The sequence below is a fragment of the Aristolochia californica genome, unplaced genomic scaffold, assembly GCF_029961685.1.
Source record: "Aristolochia californica isolate CCGP_79_NKW_82.1479 unplaced genomic scaffold, dmAriCali1.0.hap1 SCAF_10, whole genome shotgun sequence".
In the NCBI taxonomy this organism is placed as follows: Eukaryota; Viridiplantae; Streptophyta; class Magnoliopsida; order Piperales; family Aristolochiaceae; genus Aristolochia; species Aristolochia californica.
The window spans coordinates 7,719,797-7,736,005 of NW_027181771.1; the positions used below are offsets into that span (position 1 = coordinate 7,719,797).

At 41.3% G+C, this 16,209-nt stretch overlaps 1 protein-coding gene and 1 pseudogene across 1 annotated transcript; both read left to right on the forward strand.

The window, feature by feature from the left end:
* The first annotated feature begins 7,757 nt into the window (after window positions 1-7,757).
* LOC137941173 (uncharacterized) lies at window positions 7,758-8,720 on the forward strand. Its single transcript, XM_068786472.1, has 2 exons — window positions 7,758-7,985; window positions 8,223-8,720. Exons 1-2 carry the CDS (start codon window positions 7,758-7,760, stop codon window positions 8,718-8,720), a joined length of 726 nt encoding a protein of 241 aa, XP_068642573.1.
* Window positions 8,721-8,811: 91 nt separating this feature from the next.
* LOC137942853 (calnexin homolog pseudogene) lies at window positions 8,812-9,578 on the forward strand (annotated as a pseudogene).
* Window positions 9,579-16,209: the final 6,631 nt, after the last annotated feature.

The window sequence follows — 16,209 nt, forward strand, 5'->3', positions numbered from 1 at the left end:
AACAATGAGTACACTTGGTATCTTCTTTCCCATCTGGTTGGCCACCATCAGTCCTTCCACCTCTTCCTTTGCCCCCTCTATAACCTCTACCTCGGCCTCAGACCCGGTCTGATGATGATCCTCTATGATCGGAATACATAGCGGATGATACGTCAGAAGTGGAGGAAGAAGTGTCTGGAATATGAAGTAGTGTTGCGCACACATCATCAAACTTTGAGACAGCTGAAGCACTCAAAAGTTGACTCTTGGCAATCTCAAGATGAGGTTTAACATTTGCAAGACAAATAGCAGTAATTAAGGCTTCCTTCTATTTGTCTTGGATATAAATATCAGTGGTTAAAGGCTGAGCTAACTTCCACTCTTGAAGAAATCATTTAAAGTAGGCCAAGTACTCATGAATATTTTCTCCTTGTTTAGTATTCAACATTCTTTGGAGAATAGCATAGGTTCTATGTAGTGTATCCGAGCATGAGTACAGTTTAGCACATGCCTCCCAAATTCGTTTAGCAGTGTCAAGATGAATAACATTATTGGAGACATGTTCTTCCATGATATTGATTAGCCAACTAATTACCAAAGTATCATTTTTCAGCCATTTCATATAAAAAATATCATCTTCATCAATAGGTGGTCCTCGGGTGGTGAGGTGACCAAGTAGGTCTTTTGTTATAAGGAACCTTCGAACCGATGTGGACCAACTCATAAAATTTGATACCCCACATAAGGGTATGGTGGTGATTCTTATTATATCACCTTTGATATTCATATTTTTGTCAACCATTATAGGCCACCCATCTTCAAAAAAAAATTTAATAATAACACCAAGTAGTACTTCTTCAATCAACTTGATGTATGGGGAAGTTTAGCATTGATGCTAAATTATTATTCTGATTTTTTTCTAATACCACACATAAGAGACTCAATAAAAATCTTCTATATCAGGGAACTCTTATCCCATGAAAAAAATCCAATAATTTGATCATGGACTGGTCTTGGTAAACAGAATTTCCAAACCGATAAAACTGTTTTGATAGCTCCTTCTAGATAGAGAGGCATGCATATCCATAATATAATAAGATGAAAGCATTCAAATATTCATCCTTGAATCATCTTCTAAATTCGGAAACCAGTAACCTGAAGAAAAAAAAAATTGAACGCCTGTCTCTCGGCTTGTGTTCTTCATTCATAAAAGAGCCTTCTTTGAGTGGTGTTGATCATCACTTCTCTAGAGGGTTCCATTGACGAGGGATCCTAAATATAATGCTCTGATACCATACTGAATTTAGGATCCTTTTTCCATAATTCCAAGCAAGAGAAAGAAGAAAGAAAAAGAAGAAAAAGGAAGAAGAGCTTTCGGGTAGAGAGAAGAAAAAATAAAAGAGCAAAGAGAGGTTGCGCCAAGCAAAGGGAGAGAGAGAGAGAGTAACTCGAGATTGAGATGTGTAACTTGATTTATTCTAAATTACAACACCTCTATTTATAGTATAGGAGGAGGTAGAGTCCTTATACAATTAGCCTTTCAATCTTAATTTTATTCCAACTTTAACTCTCTAAGATAACTCTATTCAAACCAATCTACTAGAAGTCTAATATGAGTTGAACTAGGACTCTTGCTTCATTCACGTGAATATAAGGGAGAAGGCCAGCTCGTAGCCTTATCCTTGTGGGTCCCTCATGATCTTCCAACTCATCTTGATAAATTTGACAACTTCATGAGATATTTGTGGGTCCCACTTGATCTTCAAGTCCTCTAACTCAATTCAGCTTGTCCTTCTTATTTCCTTGACTCATGCTTGCTTGGGTGAGGACTCTTCTTGGTGTCCCACGTCCTCATAGTGGGTCCCACCAGCTCGAGCACCATGGTGGGTCCCACATTGTAACAAGCACAAAGTTTATTATGGGATGAGAAGTAGAGGGCATGGTGCATGATCTGGGCTCTTTCCTAATTGCGATAGGACGAGTATCTTGTTGTGGGCCAAAAATAACTGGAGAAGATGGACTTACCTCGGTAGGATCCGAAAACTCAACAGTTGTGGTGTTAGCCAGTGTTTCTGGGGGCTGAGTAGTATCTGTAGCACGGGGCACAATCAGTTTAGGAGAACCTGGTACGGAAGATAAACTAGGAGGAGCATTATCAGAATAATATGGAGAGTCTTCAAAGAATGTGACATCCCTAGTGTTATGGTCCCTAGCCATGGATCTAGTAACTCGGCGAGTTGAATAAGAATCCAGCACTGTTAGAGGGTTTCTTAACACGTTTTTGTGAAAAGAAACTCTCCTTTTCTTTCCTCACACGTTATAATTGAAAAGGAGTTTCCTTTTCTCAATTATAGATGCAACCAGCAAGTTAAAGGACTGTTTAAGCACTCAGATATGAAACCCCTCTTTTATGATTCATGTGAAGAGGGTTTACTTGCTATAATTACTCAAGAACAACCCCTTTCCCTTTACTAAATTCATTCCCCTTGAAAAGGAGTTTCCTTTTCTTAATTATGAATGCACCAATTCCAGCAAGAGACTGTTTTAAGGATCCAATTATGAAACCCCACTTTATACCTCACGTCAATGAGTAGGGTTTCTGAATTCATGCAACTACCAATGCTGAATGTAAAGAGGGCAGTCTCTAGCTCTTCTAAATTCGGGAAAGATAGACAAAAATACCTCTTGAAGACCTCCTTCAATTCAGCAACTCGAAAATCCCTTTCTTGATGCTAAGACTCAACCAAATCCTTCTTCCCTCACTGCTGGTTCGTGGAAGAGATGGATGACTATTGCAGCATGGAAGAGAAGGCTGATTCCTCCTCCTTTTCCTTCCAAGATCTCCTCAAAGACTCCCCAATGGATGCAGCAAACCCCCAAGAGAGTTCACACCAAGAACCCTAGAATAGAGAGCCTAGAAGGAACCTAAATTACCCTAGTTTATGCTAATTCCGAACTTGCTTTATTTCTCAATCCTTACCCCTTAAATAGGGTAATTAACATCAACATAGGTTAGGGTTATAAAACCCAATTCTACCCCTACCTTTAAGTTTTATTACAAATCAATAAAATTCGAAATTAAAAGCAACATAAATAATAAAAGTAAAGTAGATGACTCAGTCTTATTGAGTCCATAACATCTGCCCCCCCTTGGAGATCGAGCTTGACCTCAAGCTCGGAAGCTGGGTAGACCTGGTGGAAGTTGTCAAGCCGCTCCCATTTTGCGTAGTTGTGGCCGATTGCTGCCCAGTAATGGCATGCAGGGAGATGTCCGGTGGTTCTTCCTCAATCATATCCTCTGTCACCTTGAAATCCTTATCTTCAAACTTATCGATCAAAAACAATCTTTTGCACTGATGCCCAACCCGATATGGTTCATCACAGTTGTAACATAGATTCTTAGCCCGTCGTTCTGCCATCTCAGTACTTGTCAATTTTTTTATATAAGGAGTTGTAGGATGACTAGATCTCGGATCCCCTGTCAAAGTAATACCCGGGTTGTTTCTCGGAGGAATGCGCTCCCCTGACCATGGAGGTCGTCTGTGCTGTGCTTGCTGTCCCAGTTCTAAAGCACGAGCTATATTCATAGCACTGGATAAGTCAACAGGTGCATAGAGCTCCACCTCAAGCTTTAAGGCCTCTGTCAGTCCTGCTGTAAATAGCGCAACTTGCTGATCCACTTGTACCATATTGCTGGCTCGTGCTAATTTTTCCTGGAACAATTTTTGATATTGCTCCACGGCCCCAGTTTGGCGTAATAAAACCAAATCTCCCAAAGGGTTACTGTAAGCCGGAGGACCAAAGCGGAGAGAGCACAGTCGCTTAAATTCATCCCAATCTACCACCTCACTACCAACCTCAACTAGCTGGTACCAAAGTTGTGCTTCCCCTAGTAAGTGGAAAACAGCTACGTTGACTCGGTCATAGGTTGGGACTCGCTGATGGCTAAAAAATTTTTCACATCGATACAACCATATCAAAGGGTCTTCTGACCCATTATAAGTAGGAAATTCCATTTTAGTATACCTCGGAATAGTGCCTCCCCCCTGGTAGAAGTGTCCCCCTGGAATGAAGGGTCCTTGCTGTCCCAAGAAACTCGTGCGCCTCGGAAATTCATCTCCCCCTCTGTTATACGAATGGTCCCCTCCTCTCTGATCTGGAATGAGAGGTACAGTGCCTCCCCCCTGGTTGAGGTGTCCCCCCGGAATGAAGGGTCCTTGCTGACCCGAGAAACTCGTGTGTCTAGTAAACTCATCTCCCCCTCTGATCTGTGAATGGTCTCCCGGAATTGGGTTCTTGCCAGTGCTCAGACCAGTCTCCATGCTATCCATCCTTCCTTTCAAAGTTTCCAAACTGAGAGTGAACTTCTCCTCCAATGCAACAAATTTCTTGCCAGTAGTTAGACCATTCTCCATGCTATCCATCCTTCCCTTCAAGGTCTCCATATCGATATCAATTTTTGAGAACCTCTCTAGGACAATATCAAATTTTCTTTCAAGCAATTCAAAGTATTCATTGGTGCTTCTCTCTGCCGGGTTACCCTGCTCTGATACCAAGTTGTTATGGTCCCTAGCCATGGATCTAGTAACTCGGCGAGTTGAATATGAATCCAGCACTGTTAGAGGGTTTCTTAACACGTTTTTGTGAAAAGAAACTCTCCTTTTCTTTCCTCACACGTTATAATTGAAAAGGAGTTTCCTTTTCTCAATTATAGATGCAACCAGCAAGTTAAAGGACTGTTTAAGCACTCAGATATGAAACCCCTCTTTTATGATTCATGTGAAGAGGGTTTACTTGCTATAATTACTCAAGAACAACCCCTTTCCCTTTACTGAATTCATTCCCCTTGAAAAGGAGTTTCCTTTTCTTAATTATGAATGCACCAATTCCAGCAAGAGACTGTTTTAAGGATCCAATTATGAAACCCCACTTTATACCTCACGTCAATGAGTAGGGTTTCTGAATTCATGCAACTACCAATGCTGAATGTAAAGAGGGCAGTCTCTAGCTCTTCTAAATTCGGAAAAGATAGACAAAAATACCTCTTGAAGACCTCCTTCAATTCAGCAACTCGAAAATCCCTTTCTTGATGCTAAGACTCAACCAAATCCTTCTTCCCTCACTGCTAGTTCGTGGAAGAGATGGATGACTATTGCAGCATGGAAGAGAAGGCTGATTCCTCCTCCTTTTCCTTCCAAGATCTCCTCAAAGACTCCCCAATGGATGCAGCAAACCCCCAAGAGAGTTCACACCAAGAACCCTAGAATAGAGAGCCTAGAAGGAACCTAAATTACCCTAGTTTATGCTAATTCCGAACTTGCTTTATTTCTCAATCCTTACCCCTTAAATAGGGTAATTAACATCAACATAGGTTAGGGTTATAAAACCCAATTCTACCCTACCTTTAAGTCTTATTACAAATCAATAAAATTCGAAATTAAAAGCAACATAAATAATAAAAGTAAAGTAGATGACTCAGTCTTATTGAGTCCATAACACCTAGACACAAGTAAACATTGAAGAGTGGGATTATAGCAAACATAACCCTTTTTTATATGAGTTTATCCTAAGAAGATACACTTGATAGATTTTGGATCAAGTTTATTGTGTCTTGGGGAGGAAATATGGACAAAACATTGACAGCTGAAGGCTCTTAAGGGCAGTTGTTACAATGTAGGACCCACCATAATGCACGAGCTGGTGGGACCCACCATGAGGACGTGGGAGCCAAGAAGAGTTATCATCCAAGCTAGCATGAGTTAAGAAGATAAGAAGCACAAGGTGAAATGAGTTAGAAGACTTAAAGATCAAGTCGGACCCACACACCACGAGCTGGAATCTTATCAATATGAACTGAAAGATCACGTGGGACCTCTGTGACATCTACCGATCCCGTGATTTCGAATCAACGGATTCCACAAGCAACTGATGAGTCAAGTATGAACAAGTATAAAGTCAAAATAGCAATTAGAACAGTCCCGTGTCACTTTATTAAAAAAAAATTCTTTTTGAGTCACTATGAAAAAAAAAGAATTGAATTTGAAAAAAAAAAATTCCATTTTGATCATTTCTTTTCTTTTTCTAAAACCATGAACGGGGAGTTTCTAGATTTTGTACCTAATTGAATTGTGGGAATATGAGAATCTCTTTCATAAATAATTATAAGGCCACAAGCTCACCTCTTCGCGTATTTGCACGTTATTGAAGAAGAGTTATAGTTCAACTTATATTAGAACTCTATTAGATTGTGTTATCCTTTCAAGATAGACTTATCTTAGAGAGTTAGAGTTGGAATGTAATTAGGAGATTTAAAGGTTAATTGTATAAGGACTCTATCACTTCCTCTACTATAAATAGAGGTGCTGTAATTCGGAATTAATAAAATTCTACAATTTTCTCTTGAGTAAATTTCTCTCTCTCTCATTGTTTGGCGCACACCTTATTCCTCTTCTCTTTTTCTCTCTACCCGAGAGCCTGCTTTCACCTTTCTCATTTTTTTATTTCTCTCTTCCCTTTCTTAGAATATTGGAAAAAGGGATCCTAAATTCAACATGGTATCAGAGCATTAAATTTAGGATCCCTATGTTATGGACTCTATAGCATCTAGAGTAACCAGTAGACGTAGAGGGTAAGCTCAAGTAATTTCCAACTTTTGCAATTAGTAGGTATTGATGTAATTTCTTTTGAACTTATGGCCCTTTCGTTGAACTTTGTTGGTGTGCGTTTCCTAATCTTTTATAGGGATGTCTGGTGATGAATAAAGGTAAGCATTGATCAGTAGTTGTAAATGAGATTGGGTTCTCTCTTACGAGGCCTAAGGGTGGAGTTCCTTCGAAAGCTTGAGATCCGGGTATATCAACTGGTATCAGAGCGAGAATATGATGAGCCAAGAAAAATGGATAGTGATGAACAAAGAAATATCCCTAGAAAAAATGGATGTTGATGCACAGACAAATGGCAAAAGAGAGGGCACGGGGCATGGGATCGCGGGAACGGCGTGCAACTTACATAAAAAAAAAATTGCAAAGAAGCAACAGGCTTTGTCTCTCCGGTGGATTTTTTTTTGGCTCTGTCATAGACGGCCAGGAGACGCAAAAACTCAGAGAGCGCTCTCTCTCCAGCGGCAACATTCATAATTTGGGACTCCAATATTCTGAAATCGGAAGGGTATTCAACACAACTTTCTTCGATACATGCTGATTTGGGTTCTGACCTCAAAAATTCCCTTCTCACTGCCCGCAGAAAAGCGTCCCGCACAGCAGACGGAAGCATTCCGATCCGACTCGAACCCTTCTTCTGTTCGTCTTCCCGACCAGAGGACGCATGAAATCCGAGAGCTCTCTGTCTCGGAAAATCACCCCGAATTTCCGAAATCAGACGGCGGAGACCCCAATTTTTGGAAATCGGAGGGGTATTCCACAACCCCTGTCTCACGAGAAGCCATACCTCTTCCACCAGAGATGCAGAAAATGGCACTGGATGATTTGGCAGCTTATGGGGCACCAATCCCGTTAGAACGGTCCGACGAGCGCCTGCTCTATTCAACCCTTCATCCCCGATTTTCCGTTGTTCGCCATCGGACACAGGCAGACGACAGAGCGAATCGAACATTGGGCAAGTGGAAACGGTGACCACCGTGGGACCTTCGCCTCGGCCAATCATTCCGGCCACATCCCTCACCTATTCTCCGTCAACGAAAGCTTCCTCAGGTTGTTCTTCTCGGTGACGACGGGGTTGGGAATAGGAAAGCACAACAAATCAAAACAATTGATTCCCCCATGGAGAGTGTGGCCTTGATGGAAGCAGACACTGCTGGAACGTTGATTCTCGGTTGGCCATGGCCAAAACAGGACGAGGACTCTGAGGGTGGTGTGGGTGACATCGACCGGCGTGCCCAGGAGATGAATTCGATATCACAGACGAGCATGTGCAGTTCATGTTCGTCCATAGCAGTGGAATTCCAATTGAAAGGGTTTAGGTGCTTGTTCCCTTATCCCTCACAGGAGGTAAGGACTGCTAGTTTTCTTAAAAAAATGCCCAACCTCACCCCGAAATTAGACTCGGCTTTTACCTTTCCTTTTCAATTGATGTCACTGAATCAATTGCCTGCTGGAAATCTTATTGGAATAGCTGGAATGCATTGGAACGATTGGAATGAGCTTCATATTCGAGTCACAACAATTTTGACTATTCTGTTTGTATAATGCTTAGTAGTGCTTCCTTTTGCTTATTATTTGGACCAGGTAGCTTCAGTAGGCAGTGGAAGTCGAACACGGCCTATAATTTGGCTGCAATATTTTGGGAAGATAGAGGCAATAGACGAGGCATTGCAGCTATTCGATGAATTGCCCAAGAAACATGTAGTGTCATGGAATGCAATTATTTTGGGACACTGGATTCATGGGTGTGGAGATGGTCTCTATTTAGCTACAGACATGGTGGGACACGGTTCCAGCACCAAACCAGGTGCCAAACCAACTTCAAAAGCTAACAGGTTGGCGGCTGAATGTTTAGCACAATCGGAGAAGCCTGATGTTACTCATGAGAGAGAGGTGATGCAACAGTTACTGATGAACTCCAGAAAGGATCTTGCCATCATTTGTGACAATCTCAACAAGTTCTATACCGAACAAGATGGCAACCTTGCTCAATATGCAGTTCAGGGGCTACCTTTTGCTTTACCTCAAGGGGACATACTGCATTCTGCAAATGGAGCAGTCATGGTGGCAGATCACGCCTAGGCTGTTCTTGCTGTGCAGATTTCTTATAGTGCTGCTGTCATAGAGATAGTGAATAGCTTGCGTGCTGGATTTATTTCTATCTATCTTAGTGATGCCATTTCTGGGATTCAGGACCACTTGCAAATTTTGAAGTTGGGTGATATTGTCCTTTTGACAGCTGTTTACAACACAGTGCTACCCATACCCGCAATTCTAGCAGAGTATACTGACCCGTTCACTCCAACTTCTTAGTACAGCCATTCTCTATTTCTGTTTGAAGGTCAATTAATAGTGGGAACTGAGCCAGCGAATCTTGGTCCTGATGCTGCTGAATTGGAGCCTCCTCTTATCCCACCTACGACAATACAAGCTCCCGATGATAAGAAGCCTGAGGATGGGGATGAGAGAGCTATGATTCCAAATCCTGGAGCTATACAGCCAAACGATTGGGATGAAGTTGTCCCAATTGAAATTGAAGATGAGGATACAGAGAAGCCAGACGGCTGGTTGGATGGTGAACCTGAGGAGATTGACACCACCGAAGCTAAGAGGCCCGAAGATTGCACCGTGGATGCGGAGGGTACATGGGAGGCACCGCCTATTGATAATCCTAAGTGTGAGTCTGCTCCTGGTTGTGCTATTGGAATTGCGATAAGGACGATGTCGGATGGGATCTTTTTTGAAATTCTATTGCTAGTTGGGGATGAGGAGACTGCAGAATCCGTCAGGGTGACTCCATGGAAGCCTCAATTTGAATTGGAGAAGGAAATGCAGCAGGAAGAAGAAGTTGCAACATCTGGTGGACTTTCTGCTGTTCATCAGAAGGTCTTTGATGTACTCTACCGGATTGTAGATATTCCCTTCTTAGCCGCATATTAGTTCAAGATCATTGATGTCCTTGAGATGGGAGGGCGTCAGCCTAACCTTCCTATTGGCATTCCTGTCTCCGTGGTTGTTGTCCTTGTAATAGTCATTTTTAGTGTTATCTTTGGTGGCAAAAAATGAGCTCTTATTCGCGTACCACTCAAGGAAAAGAGAAGCTCTGAAGCTGAAGGTGACACACAAGGAACCAGTGGTGACAAGGAAGATGAAAATGCGAAGGTCGATGTTGCTGCACCACGACCAAGGCGGTCTAGAAGGCACACATAAAACTACAGGTGGGCGATTCGCCATTTTGAGGAGAGTTGGTTATGTAGTTTTTTTTATAAAAACAAAATAAAATTTCCTCTAGTGGGATGCTCTCGTTTTATAGTTCAGCGGGCTGACACAGATACCATGGTTGACACTTGTGCATGGATGGCAACGTCGGCACGGGCAAGTAGACCTACCTTCGAGTTTGAGGACAAGCTCATTCTCTAGGAGGAGAGTGATGTTATGGACTCCATAGCATCTAGAGTAACCAGTAGATGTAGAGGGTGTTCATGTAATTTCCAGCGTTTTGCAATTAGTAAGTATTGATGTAATTTCCTTCAAACTTATGACCCTTTCGTTGGCCTTTATTGGTGTGTGTTCCCTAATATTTTATAGGGACGTCGGGTGATGAATGAAGGCAAGCATTGATCAATAGTTGTAAATGAGATCGGGCTCTTTCCCTCACAAGGCCCAAGGTGGAGCTCCTTCGAAAGCTTGAGATTGGATTCTCTCTCCCAACGAGGTCCAAGGTGTAAGCTTCCTTCGAAAGCTTGATTCTTCATCTTCCTCACCCCCCTGTGTTAGATCCGGGCATATCACCCTACATCACAAGGAACGCTTTAAGAAGATATGATCAACACCACTCATAGATGGCTCCTTGTGAAGGAAGATCAAAAAGCGTGAGATAAGTTCCTTCATTATTTTTTTTATTACTTCATGTTACTGGTTTCCAGATTTATAAGATCATTTAAAGATGAGTATGTGAATGTTTTTCATCTTATGAGATTGTGGATATGAATGTCTCTCAATCTAGAAGAAGCTATCAAAGCAGTTTTATCGGTTTGGAATTTCTGTTAATCGAGACCAGTCCATGATCAGATTGTTGAAATTTTTTTTTTTTGTGGGAACAAGATTCCCCTAATATAGAAGATTGATATTGAGTCTACTATGAGAGGTTATTTACTAAGAAAAAAATCAGATTAATGATTGTATAGCATCAATGCTAAATTTTTCCATGCACCAAGTTGTTTGAAGAATACTACTTTGATATTTTGATTAGAATTCTTTGGGAAATTATTTTCGTTGAAGTGCCTATTATGGCTAAAGAAAATGTGACTAGCAAAGGTGGTATACTCAGAATTACCACAATACCCTTACGAAGGTATCAAATTTTATGAGTTGGTCCACATCGATTCGGAGGTTTCTTATAACAAAGGACCTACTTGGTCATCTCACCAACCGTAGCCCACCTATTAATCAAGAAGACATTTTTTATAACAAATGGTTAAAAAATGATACCATTGTGATTAGTTGGCTAATCAAAAGCATGAAAAATTGTGGAAAGCATGCACTCATTGTGGGAGATATGGCCACTCTATCGATACATGCTATTACAAGGAAAGGAGTTACTGTGGAAAAAATGGTCACTATGGAGAAATATGTTATAATGTCAACGACAACTCAGACTTGACAAAGGCTAATCAAGCCTTGGTAGGTGATATAAAAGAGGATCAGCCCACAAAAACAACTAAAAAGAAAATTTTTATTGATGAAGAATATGAATTGTTTCAGAAAATGATAGGTTCTTCTCGTAGTTCCTCATTAAATACTGCTACCACCACTGCTTCAGGTATGCTATTTGCCTCATCTTCATCCTATATAATTGACTCAGGAGCCTCTGAGCATCTTATAGGTAACATACATTTATTACATTCTGTATCTCTGTGTCTTTCACATAAGTTTGTTACCATAGCTGGTGGTTCTCTAACCAAGGTTCAAGGGAAAGGATTCACTTCCGCTACACCATCACTTCAGCTCACTGATATTCTATTTGTTCCTACCTTCCCTTTGAATTTGTTATCTGTTAGTCAGTTGACAAAGTATTTTAATTGCTCTATCAACTTCTCACCCACTTCGTGTGTATTTCAAGATCTTATAACGAAGCAAGTGATTGGTGGAGGCGGTGAACAAGGGGGGCTATACTACTTGGATGTGCCAAAAATATATACTATTTCCACCAATGAAAATGAGGCTATGACACAACCAGTGGGGACATCCATCTTCATAATCTCTTCATTATAAGTTTCCCACTCTTAAAATCAGGTCAGAGTTTCATTGTGAAGTTTGTCAACTGAATAAAAATCAAAGGAGTACATAGTCACCTTGTCCAGAAGTCAAAAGTATTACTCCATTTTCATTAATTCATACTGATGTATGGGGACCCTTGAGCGTCTGAAATATTTCTCAAGTTAGGTATTTTATTACATTTATTGATGATTTCATTCATACCACTTGGTTGTTTCTATTTAAGGAGAGTTCTGAGATACCATTGATTTTTAAGTCTTTTCATGCTATGGTACTCACTCAGTTTGGTCAGAACATAAAAACATTTCGGTCTGATAATACCAAAGAATACATTTCCAAAGAACTTAACTCTTTTTATCAAGAAAATGGCATCATCCATCAAACATCATGTGCCTACACTCTTCAACAAAATGGTGTAGCCAAACGAAAAAATCGTCATATTCTTGAGATAGCTTGAGGTTTATTATATGTCACAAAAGTTTCATACTTTTATTGGCCTCATGCAATCCTGACCGCATGCTTTCTTATAAATAGTCTACCATCTTCCATTCTTGGTAATAAATCTCCTTGCTCTATAGTGTTACCAAATGATGATTCGTTTTCACTACCCTTGAAAATCTACGGGTATCAATGTTTTGTCCATATTTCCTCCCCAAAATATAGTAAATTTGATCATAAATCTATTAAGTGTATCTTTTAGGATACTCTCATACACAAAAGGGTTATGTTTGTTATAATCCCACTTTTTAGCGTTTACTTGCGAAAAGGGATGTCACATTTTTTTAAGACTCTCCATAGTATTTTGACAATGCACCTCCCGGTTTATCTTCAGTACCATGTTTTCCTTGACTGGTTGTGCCCCGTGCTATAGAAACTTCTCAACCCCCAGAAACACCGATTGACACCACACCTTCTGAGTTTATAGATCACACCGAGGTAAGTCCATCTTCACCAGTTGTTTTTGGCCCACAATATGATACTCGTCCTATCACACAAAGAAAAGAACCCATATCATGCACCATACCCTCTACGTTTCATCCCATATCAAATTTTGTGTCTCATCATTGTCTATCCCCTGTATGTTGTCAATTTCTCTCTACTATTTCTTCCATATCTGTACCACAATCATATCAGGAGCCTCTCAAAACATCTAGGGTGGAAGGCAACAATAAGAAATGCAGGCCCTTTATGAAAATCAGACATGGGCTCTAGTCCCATGTTATGCACGCAATAACATTATTATTTTAGTTTTTTTCTTTAATTTACTTTATTTATTTTAGTTTTAGGCCACATGGGTATTTTTGGAATATTTTATTTATAGGGGTATTTTTGTAATATTTTATCTTAAACCCTAACAGGGTGAACCCTATTTAAGGGGTATGAGTAATAAGAAAGAAAAACATTGAAGTATTAAGAATTAGGTCAAATCTAGCGTAAAGAGGCTTGAGATCCGAGGCTAGGGTTTTCCTCAAAAACCAATGTATTCTTTCATCCTCCATTGATCTTCGTCTTCCCCATGTCTTCCTACTATCCCTACAGTAATGCCTGGAAGACCCGTAACCCGTGGCAGATATCAGATCCTCCCAAAGAATCCTTGTGTCAGATCCAGGACCGTAACAACTGGTATCAGAGTGGGAACACAATGGGTTATTCTATATCCCAAGAAAGATAGATTGCTATGGGTAAGGAATTGGAAGAAATACGAGCATGGTTACATGCTTCCATTGAACGTTATACAAGGGAGGAACTCGTTGCTACAACAAAACAGGTCACACAACCTCAAATCTCCGACCAGATATGCGCACAAGAGCTAGCAGAAGCTATCTCGGACGGGGCAACAGGCCAAGGGCCGGACAAATCAAAATTTTCTTCCCGTTTACCAGCCGAAGCACCTACGGAAGGTTTGGGGGCGACCCCAAACCCCTTATCACGGGAAACCAGAATTCCATAGGCAACGGTAATAAAATCGACCAGTGGAGAAGCCCCTAAGGGGTGTTGTTCACCGTTGGAGAAAGTTCTGCGGGCACCCACCCGCAACACCTTTCCGCTGAGGTCCGTCGATCTGGCAGCCGGCATGGCGTGGAGCACATGGGAACAAGGGCAACGGGAAAAAGCGGCGCCAGAACGCCTCTCGAACCAGGCAACGAAAAATCCTCCAGCAGGGACACCTCGACAACCTCCTGTGGGCCACTGGAGGAAGAGGAGGCACCGTAGGCAAAATTTCTGCAAGGGGTCTCTGTTCCGGGGGCTGAGAAACAAAGATTGACATGTCCGAGAGCCCTCTGTCTCGGCAACTCTCCCAGCGGCGAAGCCCCAACGGGCTGCTCTTCACCACCGGAGAAGCATGAGATTCTGTCGGTGACATTTTCGCAGAAGACCCATCGGCAACAATTCAGCAAAAGACCCGTAAGAGAAATTCCAACAGAAGAACCGTTGGGGAAATTCCAGCAGAAGACTATCGACGACATTTCTGCAGAAGACCGTCAGCGACATTCCAGCAAATGACCAATCGGCGGCGCTTCTGCAATTACTGCCTCCCGCCCTATTCGGGATCTACTGCAGGACGAAGAAGGGCTCCGATTAAATTTTCCTAACTTAGGAAAATTTCATCGGCGCGGTCCGCTGAGTCTCGTGTGAGACCGGGCTGACTGCACCGAGTTAACTCAGGCCAACTCAGTCCGAGCCAACTTAAAAACAAAACAAAAAAAAACACCTTAGAGGGCATGCTCCAGTTTTTGGGCATCCAACGGGCGAACATAGCGATCACAGATGCTACTCGGGCACAGGTGGAGACGTCAGCATACAGACACTACTTTCGAGCTTGAGGTCAAGCTCGTCTTCCAAGGGGGGTGTAATGTTATGCACGCAATAACATTATTATTTTAGTTGTTTTCTTTAATTTACTTTATTTATTTCAGTTTTAGGCCACATGGGTATTTTTGGAATATTTTATTTATAGGGGTATTTTTGTAATATTTTATCTTAAACCCTAACAGGGTGAACCCTATTTAAGGGGTATGAGTAATGAGAAAGAAAAGCATTGAAGTATTAAGAATTAGGTTAAATCTAGCGTAAAGAGGCTTAAGATCCAAGGTTAGGGTTTTCCTCAAAAACCAATGTATTCTCTCAAACAATCTTCCCCATGTCTTCCTGCTATCCCTATAGTAATGCTTGAAAGACCTGTAACCTGTGGCAGATATCAGATCCTCCCAAAGAATCCTTGTGTCAGATCCGGGACTGTAACAAAAGGATATTACGATATCTGAACGGAGCTCCAAGAAGAGGGCTTCTCTATAAAAATCATGGTCACTTCAACATCGAAAGATTCTAAGATGCAGATTGGGCCGGATCCCCGGATGACAGGAAATCAACTTCGGGATTTTGTATGATTGTTTGAGGGAATTTGGTTACATGGAGAAGCAAGAAGCAAAATGTAGTAGCACGGTCTAGTGCAGAAGCAGAATACAGAGCCATGGCACACACTGTTAGTGAACTCCTATGGATAAGATCTCTTATAACTGAATTGGAATTCTACAAAGAAGCTCCGATGGATATATATTGTGATAATCAAGTAGTTATACACTTTACATTGAATCCAGTCTTCCATGAAAGAACACAGCATATTGAAGTGGACTGTCATTTTATATGAGAAAAGTTCCAAGCGGGTCTTTTATCTCTAAAACATATATCATCACAAAGTCAAGTTGCAGATATTCTCACCAAGCTGGTCACTCACAAGATTATGTCTACCATCTACTGCAAGTTGGGCATCTACGATATTTTCTCACCCCCAGCTTGAGGGGGAGTGTTACAATGTGGGACCCACTATGATGCATGAGCTAGTGGGATCCCCATGCGGACGTGGGATGCCAAGAAGAGTCCTCATCCAAGCTAGCATGAGTTCAGAAGGTAAGAAGCACAAGCTAAAATGAGTTAAAAGACTTAAAGATCAAGTGGGACCCACAAAGATACCACGAGCTGGAATCTTATCAATATGAGCTGGAAGATCACATGAGACCCACAAGGATAAGGCCACAAGCTCACCTCTTCTCTTATTTCCAAGTTATTGAAGAAGAGTTATGGTTGAACTTATATTAGAACTCTATTAGATTGTGTTATCCTTTCAAGATAGACTTATCTTAGAGAGTTTGAGTTGGAATGTAATTAGGAGATTTAAAGGTTAATTGTATAAGGATTCTATCACTTCCTCTACTATAAATAGAGGTGTTGTAATTCAAAATTAATCAAGTTTTACAATTTTCTCTTGAGTAAATCTCTCTCTCTTTGCTTGGCG